The sequence below is a fragment of the Phoca vitulina genome, unplaced genomic scaffold, assembly GCF_004348235.1.
Source record: "Phoca vitulina isolate PV1807 unplaced genomic scaffold, GSC_HSeal_1.0 scaffold16, whole genome shotgun sequence".
In the NCBI taxonomy this organism is placed as follows: Eukaryota; Metazoa; Chordata; class Mammalia; order Carnivora; family Phocidae; genus Phoca; species Phoca vitulina.
The window spans coordinates 35,706,345-35,721,509 of NW_022589719.1; the positions used below are offsets into that span (position 1 = coordinate 35,706,345).

Sequence of the window (15,165 nt, forward strand, 5' to 3'; positions counted from 1 at the left end):
GACAGTGTTTGCCTCTGAGGAGAGGGGGCTGGGCATAAGGACAAAGGAGACTCTGACTTTATCAGGAAAATTTTAATCCTAGTCTTAAAAAGTGACAAAATGCAGGGCACCTGGGTGGTTCTGTTGGGTAAGCGTCTGACTCTGGATTTTGGCTCAGGTCATGATCTAAAGGTTGTGAGATCGAGCCCTGCGTTGAGCTCTGCACTGGGTGTGGAGCCTGCTTAAGATTCTCTCTCTCCCTCTCCCTCTGTGTCTCCCCCCCACCCCTGCTCATGCACACGCTCTCTCTTAAAAAAACAAGTGACAAAATGCTAACACTGTCAATTATTCATAATAGACACACTGGTATTTAGGATATTATTCTGACCTATCCTGTATTTTTAATTTTCTTAATGTTAAAGAAAATAAACAGCATCAAACCAAGATGTAAGGCACTTCTCAGCCTCTGAGGGGCCTCCCTGGCAGGACTGGAGTCAACCCTGGGCCACACTGCAGGGACTCGAAGTTCTTGAAGGAAGAGCTTTATCACCATCACCTCCTCCAGCCCATTGGATCCTCTTGACTTTTCTTTCAGGGCAGAAAATGTGCTCAAGTCAGGGTCACATACAAGTAATTTTCTAAGTAAGCCTGAAATCCCAAACCAGTTTCCTTTTGGTAGCGAACAAGCCGGCAGGAAAGAGCACATTCCGAGACAGGAAGATCTAGAAACAAAATGGCAGCCTGAAAGACTGGTACATTTTCTGATGCAAGAGTTTCTCCTGTCTGAGTTGCCTGGGCTCCTGGGGCACGTGTGAGGCCGTGTAACGATGGCATTCGAGGCACCGATGTGGTAACTGTTGGTCTCAGGGGAGGCAGTCAACCAAAGAAAGCATGGCTCTGTCTCCCAGTCCACAGACTGCATGATTCCACTGATAGGGAATGTCCAGAGAAGGTAGATCCATAGGGACAGAAAGCAGGTGAGTGGTTGCCGGGGGCGGGGGGGGGGGGGGGCCGGGGGCTGACCTCTGATGGGCAGGGGTTTCCTTCTGGGATGGTGAGAATGTTCTAAGATTGTGGTGATGCACATACTCACCTGTGAATTTACTAAAACCCATTGAATTGTACACTTTTAATTTGCAAATTGTATGCAAGGGAAATTATATCTCAATTTTTAAAAGAAATCTTTTTTTTTCCCCCCTGTGCTGAGAAACTATCAAGATGCAGGCATCACATTTGAGAACGTGCCGATGCAAGTGGCGCCTGGGGGGCTCAGTCGGTTAAGTGTCTGTCTTCGGCTCAGGTCATGATTTCAGGGTCCTGGGATCGAGCCCCGCATCGGGCTCCCTGCTCAGTGGGGAGCCTGCTTCTCCCTCTGCCCCGCCCCATACTTGCTCTCTCTCACTATCTCTGTCTCTCTCTCTCAAATAAATACATAAAATCTTAAAAAAACAACGTGCCGACACAAGTCATCAGTAAGGACCCTTCGAACAGCCAGAGCACACACTCATGCAAGAGCTACGCCTGCTCCAATCTCATCCACTCGGTCGTCAGGAGCCACAGCACCCTGGATGCTTGCAGGGGCCTCCCACCGGCTTCTACTTCCTTCCTTCCTCGCCGACCCCACCCCCAGAGAAGCCAAGATCCCCCTTCTCAAATATCAACAAGGTCATGCGCGCTGCACCAAAGCTCTCCACAGCAAGATCACTGCCCCCGCCTCAGCCCCATCACCTCCTGCTGCTGCATGGACACACCGAGTTCACTTCCAACCCAGGCTTGCTGCACCTGCAGACCCAGTGTCCGGGAAGTTCTGCACAAAGGTCTTCACTGCGCTAACCTCTCGTCATCTAGGGAACTGCTCAGATGTCACCCCCACCCGCCGGAGGTGAGGATGCAGATGACTTCACTCACTCTCTCATGAGACACTGTTCATTGAGACGCACCAGCTGCGGGGGCACAAGGATGCACAAGACAGAGCAGGAGCGCTGGTGGAGAGATGCTGGCCACGCGGCCACGGAGGGCACACCTGCGGAATCACGGCCTTGCGGGGGGGGGGGCAGAGCAGGGGAAGCAAGGGCCCTGAGGACACCCCACGCGGGATCAGCGGGGCAGGGGAGGCACACCATGTCAGTATCGGATCTTTATCCTTGGAACAGTAAGAGCTCCTGGGGAAGGCTGACGGGACGCGGTGGGACTGTGTTTACACCGCAAGCAGTCACCTGGGGGCGCTGTGTGGGTTCCCCTGGTCCGGCGCGGGGACGGCAGTATGCACAGCCTGGTCACAGAGAGGGACAGGAGAGCCCAGGTCCGAGGGGTCCAGATGGTGCAGGACAGGACCTGGCGGTGGACTCTGGCAAGGGTGCCGGGGAGATGAAATGCTCAGGGTGAACCCAGGGTGCTGGCTCGGACAACAGAATCAGAGGCTCACAGCCAAAATGTGCAAACAACCCAAGTGGCCATCCGCTGGCCAATGGATGAACGAAATATGGTCCATCAGTGAAGTGTTCCTTGCCAATGAAAGGAAAGAAACACTGGTGGGTGAGCCTCAAAACTCTTCCACTGAGTGAAAGAAGCAAGACACGCAAGGCCACATCCTGTAGGACCCCAATGGTACGGAATGCCCACAATAGGGTGATCACAGAGACAGGACACAGGTTAGTGGGTGTCAGGGGCTAGAAGTGGGCGAGGATGAGGGGCAGGCAGGTGGCGATAGAAGATCCCACACCCAGATGGAGGTGATGTCTGCACAACTCGGCAAACTCACTCAAAATCACTGAATAGGTATCCTTAACATGAGTGAACTTTATGGCTTGTAAATTACACCTCAATAAAGTTTTTTTTTTTTTTTTAAGTGAACCACTAGCTGAGAGAGGGAACAGCAGTGGGACCAGACGTGGGGGCCAGAGAGAGGAAGAGAGGGTCCAGGTATCCACGTATCCCATCCAGGCAACGTGGCGTTTTCAGTGAGCGGGTGTCAAGGGAGAGTGAGCTCTGCCCCCTGGATGGGAGGTCAGAGCTGGAGATGCGTCCGTGGCCATGGCCGTCCCTCACTCAGACACGTGTGAGTACCAGTGAGCCCTAGAACTCCAGAGCTTCGCCTGAGAGGTGAGTAGAAGGCAGAGAAGTCCCAGGGGAGAGGAGGGATTCTGGGAAAAGGACTCTGGTTTGGATGGGAGACGAGCCCCTAGCAGAGTGGGGCCAGGGAGCCAGGCACGGCCCGCCCGCGCCTCCCCCAGCGCAGCCCCCACGCCGCTCAGCCACCCAGGGCCAGGGCGCCGCGGAGAGCAAGGCAGGGGGATACCCGACCCACAGACCCTCTGGAAAGACGGTCCTAAGACAAACCCTTGTGGAGGGGAGCCGGGAAGTGACTTGTTCCCAGAAGCCTGGACCTCATGAACTCCTACAAGAAGACACACAGTGCTCACCTCCTGAGGGGCCAAGAGTAAGGAGTTAGCGCGTACCCACCAATGTGCTCAAATGGAGCTTTTCAAGGCAGAACGCCATTCCTGCCCAGGCCTTCCAGAACCTTCTCTCATGATGGACAGTCTCTGTAGAATGAGAGGCCAATAGGGAGCAGTAGGGGCTTGATTCTCAGCTACCAAATGAGGAGAGGGGCTCAGAGATGGCCAAGACAGGTGAAGAAGTCCCAACACTCAAAGTCACAGAAGACCTCAGATAAGACCAAATACAGTGCCGTGTCTGGGAGAAAGGTGAGGAAGGGGTTAAAACCTGGGGGAGGAGGTGGGACGTCTGTGCCACTGGCTTTCTAGTTTGATCCTCAATGATAAGTGGAAGGCCAAGGTCACTTGGAAACCAAGCACGTCTGACAGTCCATTTGTAAGCAAGTGATAGATGGCGGAGTGTCCCCATCAGCTGATGTGAGCGGCGGGGAGGCGGGCACAGCAGGGACGCAGCAGGCCACTGCTTTGGGGGAGGAGTTTGAGCATGTGTGTGCGCGCGCGCACGCGGGAGAGAGAGAGAGAGAGAGAGAGAGAGGAGAGAGAATGGATGAACGGCAATAAATCGTCTTTGAGGGGATCAGGATCACAGCTCAGATGCTTCTTCCTAAATGAAATATCAAAGCTGAAGATACATAATAAACGGAAGCATCGGTAAAGCAAAGGAGGAGAGACTCATTCTCCCGAAGCACCTGCCAGGAGGTGGCCAGTCCCTGCACCTCTGGGGACCCGTCCAGACGGGTCGTGGTGGATGTGACGGACACGGGGGATGGTGGCTGCCACCGAGCGACTCGGAGCCAAGCCCTGGGTGGGGGGTGGGCACTGGGGCTGGCGCTCTGTGCCCCCAAGGAGGCCCCGTCACGGGCTCCTCCCGCCCTCCCTGGGATGGGCCACGCAGGACGAGGTAGAGACCGGACTGCCGTGCGCTCAGGGCCAGCTCTGTCCCCACTTCCCTCAAAACTATAAATAACAGAAGAACAGTAGTTTGTATTGATCTTCGCACTTGCCACTCACTTAAAAGGCCCGGTTTGCTGGCCAGTCTGCACTCGACCCCACACTGAGCCCTTCGTGCGTGTGTGGCGATCCAGAGAGCCCCCACTGTGCCGTCCCCTGCACGGCCCTGTGAACCCCGACCGGGAAGGACTCTGCTCCTCAGGCTTCGAGGAGCCCTGCCAGACACTTGCTCAGAGGTGGAAAACTTCCTCCCACTGGAGGTGTGAGACTCTGGGCAGTAGTCACTTAAAGAAGAGACAGGTCCAGACTGCACCTGGGAGGGGGAGGAAGGGGACACGCCGGGGACGGCAGAGGGACAGCCTCCTGGCTCCTTGAGACACCGCCTCCCCTTGGGCGGGTGGACACAGGGGTGACAGACTGGCACAGCAGCTCCCACGGGGCCTCTGGGTGGGATTCCAGGGTCCGTCTCGTGTCCCCGGCTCCAGGACTCAACCTGGCAAGGACCTGCACGCAGGGACAACGGCTGCTTTGTTGCCGGGGTTCAGGCCCGTGGGAGTGCCGGTCTCAGCCTCCAGGGGCTTTGTTTGTCTCAACAAAGTGAAGACAGGTGATCTTTAGAAGGTTCCGGAAACAATTATGCTCCTGGGAGTAGAGACCAAACCCCTGGCGGACCTTCATGGCTGTGGGCCTGGAGAGCAGGTGTCTCTCTGTCATTCCCGGCAGGTTCCCGAAGCCTCTGGCACAGTGGACAGAACCCACCACGCCACCCGCCAGGAAGAGTGGGCCACGGGCTTCCAGGCCAGCTCCCGCTACCCTATACCCACGAGACCCCGCGTCGTGGTGACTTCTCCCACGTCCCACGCCCTTACTCGCACCCATGGGGCATCGCAACAGCCACGATGGCAAAATGGCCTCTCTCTCCATTGTCACTGGTGAGTGTCCCCCAGGTGGGCAGTGCCCACTCTGACCAAGGAGACCGATCAAGGTAAGAGACGCTCAACGGGCACTTGCTGTCCCCTGGTCCTGGCTGTGCGCCCAGCCTGCACTTGCTCACTTCACGCCCGCAGGTAGGCCCCAGGCTCGAGACCTTTCGTGCCGTTCCCCAAACACACGGCAGACAGCGGGGGGGGGTAGCTCCGAGCCATCTCAGACGCACCCGACCCCGTGCCGTGCCTTCTGCAAGGCTGCCCACGGGCCACGTTTCCCGGTGACAACGAGCTGCAGAAACTCATCAGGCAGCAAGTGAGCACATCCAACACCAGCTTCTGGCGGGTTTGGAGGCTCTGGGCTGTGTATCCCAGGCCACCTGCTTCTCACCGGTCCACTGGGACTGGGAGGGCATCGGTGGGGCCTTTGAGGGTGGGTGATGTTCCGTCTCCTCGTCCAATGCTGGTTACATGCTGGGCTCACTCTGTGATACAACACCCAGAATGACAACGCTCCCAAGTGCTGCCCAGCTCGGGCTGTTCCACGAACTCAGAAGTAACACATGTGAGGACCTTAATCTGCATCCGGCCCACGGAAAGCGAGCGGGAAGTTCCCAAAGGACGCACTGGCGCCGATCCGGGACCCAGGGTTTCCCGCAGAGGGACTGTATCTGCGGGACACTCAGCATTGGGGCAGGAGGGAGATGAGGAGAGCTCGCCCACACATGGTCAGAGCAACAGACAGACAGCACGTCGCTGACAGCTGCCCAGGGCAGCCAGAAACAGCCCAGAAATGATGAAGATGTGCTACGGGAGGAGAGGAGAGGCGGAAACCAGACACGCATTCATCCAGAGAGGATGCACCCCGGGTAAAAGAAGGAAGATCTACAAGAGGAAAAGAAAAAGCCATAAAACCTAGTAAAAAAAAGACAGGAAAGAGAAAGGAAGGAAGGAAAGAAGGAAGGAAGGAAGGAAGGAAGGAAGGAGGGAGGGAGGGAAGGAGGGAGGGAGGGAGGGAGGGAGGGAAGGAGGGAGAGAGGGAGGGAGGGAGGGAGGAAGGGAGAATAATTTTCAAGACGAGTCAGCACAAGGCTGGAAATCAAACAGAAAGCCTGAATCTCAACCACAATCCAGCAGGAATTACAAGGGACAGAGCAGGATGGGTCCAAGTGAACACACCATAAAGAAATGCTCGAGAACATCATGGAGGACTAGGAGGAGAGGCGCCGGGGATGAAGGCAGATACGGAGAAGCCCAAGGGTGCGTGGCCACTGTCCCTGAAACAGAGACCCCAACCCACAAGGCGGAAAAAGGAGCAGCGGGTGAGAAAAGCTCCCAGAAACGAGGGGCCAACGGCATCTGCGGAGGGGAAGTTTTCCCAGAAACACGGAGCGGCCGGCACCACCAGCGAGGGCCCACAGACACCAAGCAAGCACGTAGCAGGACACACGCCAGGGCCGTGGGCAACGAGAAGCCCCGAGGGCTACCAGGGCCCAACACAGGAAACGGCATGGGGCCCAAGCCTTGAGAGACGACTGGGAGTCAGCGGTGGGCACACGGGCAAGGCCAGGCCAAACAGAGCTCACGAAGCTCAGCAAATGGGAAAGAGCGTGGGAAACGGGCTCCCTGTACCACCGAGCCCAGAGCAGCAGGGAAGAGGTAATGCGCCCACTGTGGGCATCTCCTCCACGAGGCTGGTCCCTGTGCCCTCGAGGCCTGGCCTCTGCCCGGCACATAATACACGCTCAGTACGTGGACCGCGGCACCAGCGGCATGCGATGAGGCAGACAAAGGCACAGCTGATGGGGAGGAGGGCAGGGCGGGGCAGGTGCACGACGTGCGGGACGCCACCAGGACAGGCCATGCAGAAGGAGACCACAGGCATCCTCGAGCCCAAGCCACACTGGCACTGAGCAGAAGTGAGCGAACGGGGCCTACCGTCTGCTGCAGGTCCTGGATGAGGATGCGGATCACCAGCGTGTTGCCCTGGCTCTCCTCCGTCCTGGCAGTGCTGGGCTTCTCCGCCGTGGCCCGGATGGTGTCGTAGATGGTTTCTTCTTTCGAGCTGTCCGACTCTGACCCCACGGAGTAGTCGGAGAAGCTCTGGGCCATCTCGTCCTCGCTGGAGGTCGGGCTGTGCGGCATGGCTGCCCTACGTGTGTAAGGAGCAGGGGGAGGAACACAACGGGCGCATGTGAAAACTGCACACAGGAAGCCCAGCGCTCGGGGGAGACTGGCGCCTCAGGTCCACCGTCCTGCACCTGCTGCTCTAACAGCCGCACGGCTACTGTGCGTGATGCACACGCCTCTGGAGGCGGGGAGAACATGGCACTCCAGCTGCTCCCCGGAGGCCGGACTGGGAGGCAGCCAGGCCAGGACGGGGCCCCGTAGGCTCTGCCCCCAGGCTGGGAAACCCCGCATGCACAAGGAACCCTACCTAGCAGTGGCCGCGACCACAGCTCACAGGGATCCACCAAAAGGCCATGGGGGCAGTCTGAAGCCTCCCAAGGTAGGAAAACAAGCTACCTTCTGTTTTCCTTTGAAGCCAGAGCAGCAGGAGAGGAAGAAATGCAAGCTTCGGGTCAGAACGGTACCAAGTTCATGCTTTAATAACCCCTCTGCTTCAAACACAGAGCACTGATGGGTAGTGTAAAAATAGAACAGAAAGGCAGGGCCAGGCTCAGAAGGGAAGTAGTCCCGGGGCCCAGGAGTCCGGCAGAGCCTGAAGCCATGAGCAGGCTGACTTAGGGGAGACTCAGGGGGGTCCCCAAGGGTCTGTGGCAGCTGGGAGCACAGTTTCCCCACCATCAAGTCTAATAGAGATTCCCCAGCAAAGACCAGGTCAGGGCACCGACCGCGGCTGATGGAGAACACAAAGAAGGATGTGGACGTAACTCTGGGAGCACGCTGCCCAGGGATACCCCCATCTCTGCGGGCAGGGGTCCGGAAAGGTTAGGATAAGAGCCAGTGTGAGCTGGGGATGCCGGGGAGCTGGTAGAGGACGTGCCAAAGCAACAAGTCCACTCGAACTCCGTAAAGGAGGTCAAGGCCCCCTGTGCGTGTAGAAAGTGGGCAGGGGCGTTCCCTGCAAGAAAGGGGCCATCCTGAGCAACCAGGGATGGAGGCCACCCTGATCGCTGAGGGACTGCCCGCCCGGTTTATGGTATCCTCCCACAGAGGGCACAGCTTCCAGCAAGAATGAGTCCCCTACACATGGAGGACCCTAAAACAGAATATCCAGTGATTTACAGGAGGGAGGGGGAGGGAGGAGCTCACCTGCACATCTGCCCCAGGCTCCAGGCCCAGCAGGTGCTTGGGTGAGCGTCCCCTGCTCTCGTGTTTCATGAGCAGGGGAGGCTCAGAAAAGTCCCAGGGGGGGCACGGTTCACCCAGCGACAATTTGTGTTCATCGTGAGAAAATGGACACCCACTATTTACTTCCAGAGTTCTGTTTAACGACAGCAAATGCGTGCTGGAGCTAGAAGTGACCCACCGCTCTGCCCCGCGGGGCCAGTACTGGGGTGCCGGCAGCCACTGGGGGCGCTCCTGTCTCCATCCCAGACTTTCCTGGGGTCACCAGACACCCAGGTGCACACAAAGCCTAACAAAGCAAAGGAGCTACTCCAGAAATGCATGCCCTCCCCAGGGGAAGGGCAAGACCATGACCGGGGTCAGGGGCTCCCTTCCTGCCGAGAGGATCTGCACCGTCTTTGGGGAATGGGCCAAGATCGTGGGGCCCACAGAGAGTTTTGTTTGGCCTGCACAGGGGTTTTAAATGTCTAACCTAAAGATTCCATACGCAAATCCAGATTTCTGGTTTATGGTGACCATCAGAAGGTTCTGCCCCGTGACACCCAGGGGCAGGGACGATCTCCAGCAAGCCCCCCCCCCCCCGACCCCCGCCCTCTCCAGGTCCACCTCAGGCTCTCCTCCTTGACATCAGTCACCTTCCCCGTCCTCCCACCGTGAGTGTGAGAGCCTGACAACAGATCCATCTGTTCACTCATGCTGGCCTCTGTGTCCTTCTAGACCCCCCGCAAGACCAGACATTTGACTGATTGGACTGACCCGGTGACCAGTCAGGAGTCTCAAAGAGCAGATCATCCAAATCACCCAGGAAGATTTTATTTTTTTCAATTAAAACTTCCAAAGCTAACCCCCGAGTGATTCGGAATTAAGATTTCAGAGCCAATGGATCTTTTCTGTATTCACTGCCAGACGCCTTTGTGAGCTCAGCTTCATGCCTTCCCAACCACAGGAGTGCGAAATCTGGTGAGGGACAAGACAGCGGTGGCTGGGGACAGGATCTGGGCGCTCCTGGCTCCACCCCAGCAGGGTCCCCACCTGCCTGGCTGCAACAGCTAGCGACGTGCTCCTTCCTGCCTTTACCATCTACCCGTGGAAAAATAAGTGCCGGGCATAATTACACTGTATAGGGTAGGCGCAGACTTTGTAACATATGATACAGTAACACCTATCATATAGAAATAATGTAACAGTGTACAATCATTTCTACATTGCGTCTAATTATAACATGTTAAAACAAATAACATAAACATTCACGTGTAAATATGTTAAAGAATCACATACATGTAATTATTTGCAACTATGTCCCAGGTTCCAAGGAAGCGTATCCTCTAGAACACTGGTTCTTCATCCTGGCCCCAGAAGTTACTTGGGGAACCTTTAAAAAAAAAAAAAAAAAAACACGAGCGCCAGAACTTCTGAATGAACTGGTCTGGGACACTGTCCCTGGAAGCTGCCCCGGGGACTGTTAGGAGAAGCACCTGCAGCCAAGCCCGGGCGGTCCCTTCACGAGCTGGGCAGGAGCACAGACTGGAGGACAGGGGCGTGGAGACGCAAACCTGCCTTCTCCTGGGCGTGAGGGACAGTGGGAGAGGCGCAGCGCTCACTGCTCAGCCGTCAGCATGGACACAGGTGTGCGGTCCATCACGAGGGGCTTCCAGTAGCTTCTTCCGGCCCCGACAGGGTAAGTTAGCCCAGAGCACCTTCCGCTCCAATAACGAACCACGTCTTCCCTCCTTACAGCCTGTCTGTGCCTCTTCCGAACCCAGCAGGGACCAGGGGACGCAGAGGGGACACGGAAGGTGGCCTCACACTCACAGGAGGGGATCCCTGTGTAATGAGGAGTGACCTGTCAGGGGAAGCCGGGCACAGGCGGAGGCAAACGAGGCCATTCCCGGCACACGGGGTCCAGGAAGGATGGGCACTGGCCCGGAAAGCTCACGGTTGGGGCAGCGCAGGCGTCAGTGTCTGCATCTGGAAGATGGGCACGCGGACAGCCGCCAGCAGAACGCGGCGCCACGCAGGCTCGTGGCCTTGCACGTCTGAGACAGTCCAAGAGCAAACGGGATGCTCCGAGCCCCCAAGTTACCTCCTCACGTGGCCCCCGCCACCAGACCCCACCACAGCCCCTCGCGTCGGCCCGGGGCTGGTGGTCACAAAAGGATGTGTCTGCCACCAAAGTGCGGGTGCGGAAGGTCCCACTGGACGGGTCCAAAGAGGAAAAGGAGGCCACCTGCACACTGGTCCTTTGCAGGACAGCCCGGGTGCTCAAGGCAGAGACCTGAGCAGAAGGTCTTGACCTTAATACAGGGCTTGAGCAATAAGATCAGCAGACCCACGGGAAAAGCAAAGCCCTGGGAAAACATGTAATCATTAACTCCCAGGCAGGACTGCAAGGCCCAGGGTCACCAGGGCCAGGTAAGAGAGAGGGCACCAGCCACATCTGCATTTCAGATAAACCACGAAAGCATTTTATTGTAAGTATTTCCCAAATATTGCATGGGACATACTTACGCTTAAGAATTATTCATTGTTCATGTGAAATGCAAACAGGACTGGGTGTCGTGCATTTTGTTGGGGGGGCGGAGAGGCCGTATGGGTTCTTCACCCCACGGTGAGGGGGGGCAGGCAGGCTCCGAAGACAGCCGTGCCACGAAACCCAGCCTCCCTCGGAAAAGTCACCGCCAGGTTGGAGGAGGGAAGGTTACCCGCGGCCCCTGGCAAACATTTCAGCATCACCGGCCTTGGGGGGCGGGGGGGGTGGCTATAAAAACACAGGTTGGTAAAGTGCAATGACCCCCCAGAACACGTTTCTCTAACCTGCCCCCCGCTCCCCACCTAAGTGCCTACGAACAAGGAGAAACAGAAGTGATGCCAGTAAAGGACATTTTCCAAAGGCTCCATATTCTACCGCTGGAGAGTTCCGGGAAAACACGAAATTGTTCCAAGAAAACGTAACAACTTAAACTGGCTCCTGAGCCCCCTGACACCTCTGATGGAGGGGGGGCAGCTAGTTTTCCTGCTCACTGCTTCCGCCGCCACGGCAAACACAGCAACACTGACCTGGGACCTAAGACGCATTAAAAAACAAAACAAAACAAAAAAACAAAGCACCTCCCGGCTGGAGTGGACTTTATCAGTTAGAGCTGCAGGCCCGTGAAGATCACAGATAAAAATGCAGAGGTCCCGTTGGCTCTGGTTTAATCATACACACACACACACACATATATGGGGGGGGCAGAAAAGGGTTTTTACTCAAGTGGAGTCTCCAACAGCACCCCACGTCTGTGACACCCGGGCCCAGGATTGGTGACTACTCGCTCACGTCGTGCACTCACATGTCTACAATTCACTCATCCGCAAGGCAGTGAGACCCCCAGGGGGCTGCACGGGGTCGGCGCACGGACACTGAAATCGGGGCTGGGGGCAGGACACGGACACTGCAGGAACGGGCTGTCACACGCACGGTCGGCGCAATGGCCGTGGGCAGGGGGCTGCAGCAAAAGGGGGCCGGGGGCCGCAGCGAGAGGGGGCCGGGGGCCGCAGCGAGTGGGGGCAGGGGGCTGCAGCGAGGGGGGGCAGGGGGCCGCAGCGAGTGGGGGCAGGGGGCCGCAGCGAGGGGGGGCCGGGGGCCGCAGCGAGTGGGGGCCGGGGGCAGAGAAGGGCAGCCCGGGGAAGGCGAGGAGAGAGAATCGCCGCCTCCCCAGGTTAGCCTAGCATCTCTGCAAGCACTGTCCTGAATAAACTCTCCCTTCTGTGCCCGTTGCATCCGTGGATAAACGAGGTCTGTCTCCTACCTCCTGCCACCTGTCGGCACCACCCCCTCGAGCTGGGCTCCTCCCTCTGGTCCCCTGGGGTCCTTCCCTCAAGCTGGGGCTCCAGCCCGGGTCAGGCCCGATGCCCCCCGCTACACAGATCCGCCTTCCGCTTGACTCAGAGCCTGGGCCGCACCAGCCCGGGCACCACCCACCCTCAGCTGCCACGGCCCAGCTAGTGCTCCGAGAACTAATCCCACGCACGCACGCTTGCCGCGGAGCAGACAAGACACTGATGTAAAGCTTCTCGCGCACAGAGTACTAACACGGATGGCTGTGGCCGGAGGGACCACGGATCCGGGTGCAGAACCGTAGCTCGCGCCGGTGGACAGACAGAATGCTGCTGACAGGCAGGCTGCGTATCCTCGGAGAGATTGTATTTAAACAGAGAAATGTGGAAGCCAAACATGAAAATATAGCAAAATCATAAAATGTCTCATTCTGATGGTGGACATATAGTTATTATGTTTTTCTACCTTTCTATACGGTGATAATGTTTTTAATTAAAAGTAACTTTTAAAAAACCCAGTGACGATGACCTAAATTCTGTCTGTAATGGTCTTTCCAACACAAGCCCCTGATGAATCAAGTCTACTCCAAATTCTGAAAGGAAATGGGCAGGGGAGGCCGAGGGGCACCCAGCGGGGTCCCGGGCATGGATGCTTCTGTAAGGGCTAGGGTTCTCACAAGAATGTGGGCGGAGGGGGTCATTATTGCTCCTGACTTAAGAGATAGGGTCAGCCGGTAGGGGACACGGCCCCCAGTCCTTCCTGAGGCTTTGAGGGAGGGACAGGACAGACCCTACACCAGCAGGGCAGACAGCAGACCTGCCCTTGGAGCCCCTCCCGGGAAACCTCCAAGACAACCCGCCTGATAAGGGGAAAGCAGGGTGCAGCCCGGGGAGGGGGAACTCGGGTCAATTCAACCCCGTCTGGGCACCAAGCACACCCCTCTTCAACGGGGAGGATGGGTGGACAGCAGGCAACATGCAAACGATCTGCACTGATGTGTATATTTGTATATATATTTTTTAATGCCTTGACCTTAATTTTCACAGCAATCATCGGTTCATAGGAAGCCAAGCCGCCAGGACAGAGCTCCCACACACCCCCTCTGCCCCTGCTCAGTGAACAAACGTATTATTGTTCGACTCCTTCCTCAGGGAAGCTTCCTGGGTTTTCTCGCTTGGACCCTGACCCACCAGGGCTAAGTTCAGCTAGCTCCTAGTCTCCAGCTCTCACAGACCGGTTGCACTCAGGATCTGAAATGAAATGTAAAATCCAAACAATGTTCTGTGGCCCAGACGGGTAGGGCGCCCTGGATAGTCAGGAGCACGTCCCAGCCCCAGCCCCTAGTTGGGCTCCCTGCAGTGAGCTCCGGCCAGCAGGTGCACTGGGAATGCCCCAAGTGGGCGGCATGGCCTGGGTCCTCCTGCCGGGTGCACGCTGACCTGCCACCACGGAAGGCGGCAGCAAGGCCGGCTACCCTAGGCAGCGCTGTCTGTGGGGCTTTGCACGGGGCGGACACACCTTCTAGACGATGGGTTACCAGCGGCCAAGTCCAATTACTGAGTCTGGGAACTGGGCGCATCAAACAAAATTACAGAGCTCTGAGATTTCTAGGGGGAAACGGAATGCCACAGAGATCTGGAAACTAGCACGTGTCTGGTTATGAAAATGCTTTTACAATTTCCAACCCCGCGCCGGGCTCTCGCCAGCTTTCGGGGCCACGGCCCAGCATCAGACACTCCGGGCGAGGTGGGCCTCCCTCCACGTGCCACGTCACTGGCCCAGGACACCTGCGGCCTGTGGGTGAGGCTGCAGCTACCCCAGTCCTGCTGTCACCTCTCATGACAGTGTTTAAACTTCAGGACGGGTTTTCTTTAATTCCTATTATTGCAACGGCTGTGGGAATCCAGGTGTCCTCCGCACCCACGACTTTGATTTTCCTAGGAGAGGGTCTGGAGGAAACACCTTTCCCCTCTGGGAAGTTTAAAGCTGCTGTGCCGACCTCCTGGTGGGAGACACTGCTGTCTGCAGGCTCCCTGGGAGATGCCCTTCCTGCCCCCTGTCCCCAGGACGCCACGCTGCCCCTCAGCCCAGCTCCATCCCCTGGGATGGCCCCTTGCCATGTGGACAATCTTGTGCAAACACCAAGAGTGAGAGTCAGTTCTAAGCAGCCTGGCCAAACCCCACAGCGCGATCCGCGGGCCCAGAGATGTCCATTCTCGGGCCTCCTAATACTAGCTCAGCCTGTCCTGGGGCTCCCAGCCCCACCTGGGACCTGGAACAGGAAGGAGGCTGTCCTTCACGTGCCCCAGGAGGGGCAGGTGCTTGGCCAGGGCTGGGAATGGGTGACCACTCGGACACTGCCATCTGGCTCTTCTCGGGAGCAGAGACTTCTTATCTGTGAGCAGCGCCCCCAGAATGCCCGCCCCTGGCCGCCCCAACACCCGGCCCCGCCCGGCTCTCAGGGCCCAGTGCAGGCCACAAGCACGGAGCCACCTTCCTCCCGCACCAGCTGACCTGTCTCCTCCACCTCCTGCAATGCTGCAGGACGGATGGACCGACGGACGGACCGGCGGACGGGCAGGACAGCATGAGCTGGGGACGCGCTCAGGTAAGAGCCTCCTGCCGCAAGGACTGTCCTGACTTCACTTGCGAATCCCCGGTCCCGGGAGCCAGCACCTCCTCGTCGGGCTTTGCTTTACGGCGCTTCAGACACCCCGGA

The 15,165-nt window shown here is 57.5% G+C and overlaps 1 protein-coding gene across 1 annotated transcript in view; it reads right to left on the reverse strand.

Annotated features, from left to right (window-relative positions):
- SHANK2 (SH3 and multiple ankyrin repeat domains 2) overlaps positions 1-15,165 on the reverse strand; it is a 477,134-nt gene that overhangs the window by 423,949 nt on the left and 38,020 nt on the right. Inside the window, 1 exon segment of the mRNA XM_032414570.1 lies at positions 7,253-7,466. Coding sequence (XP_032270461.1) covers positions 7,253-7,459 — 207 coding nt within the window. The 5' untranslated portion in view covers positions 7,460-7,466.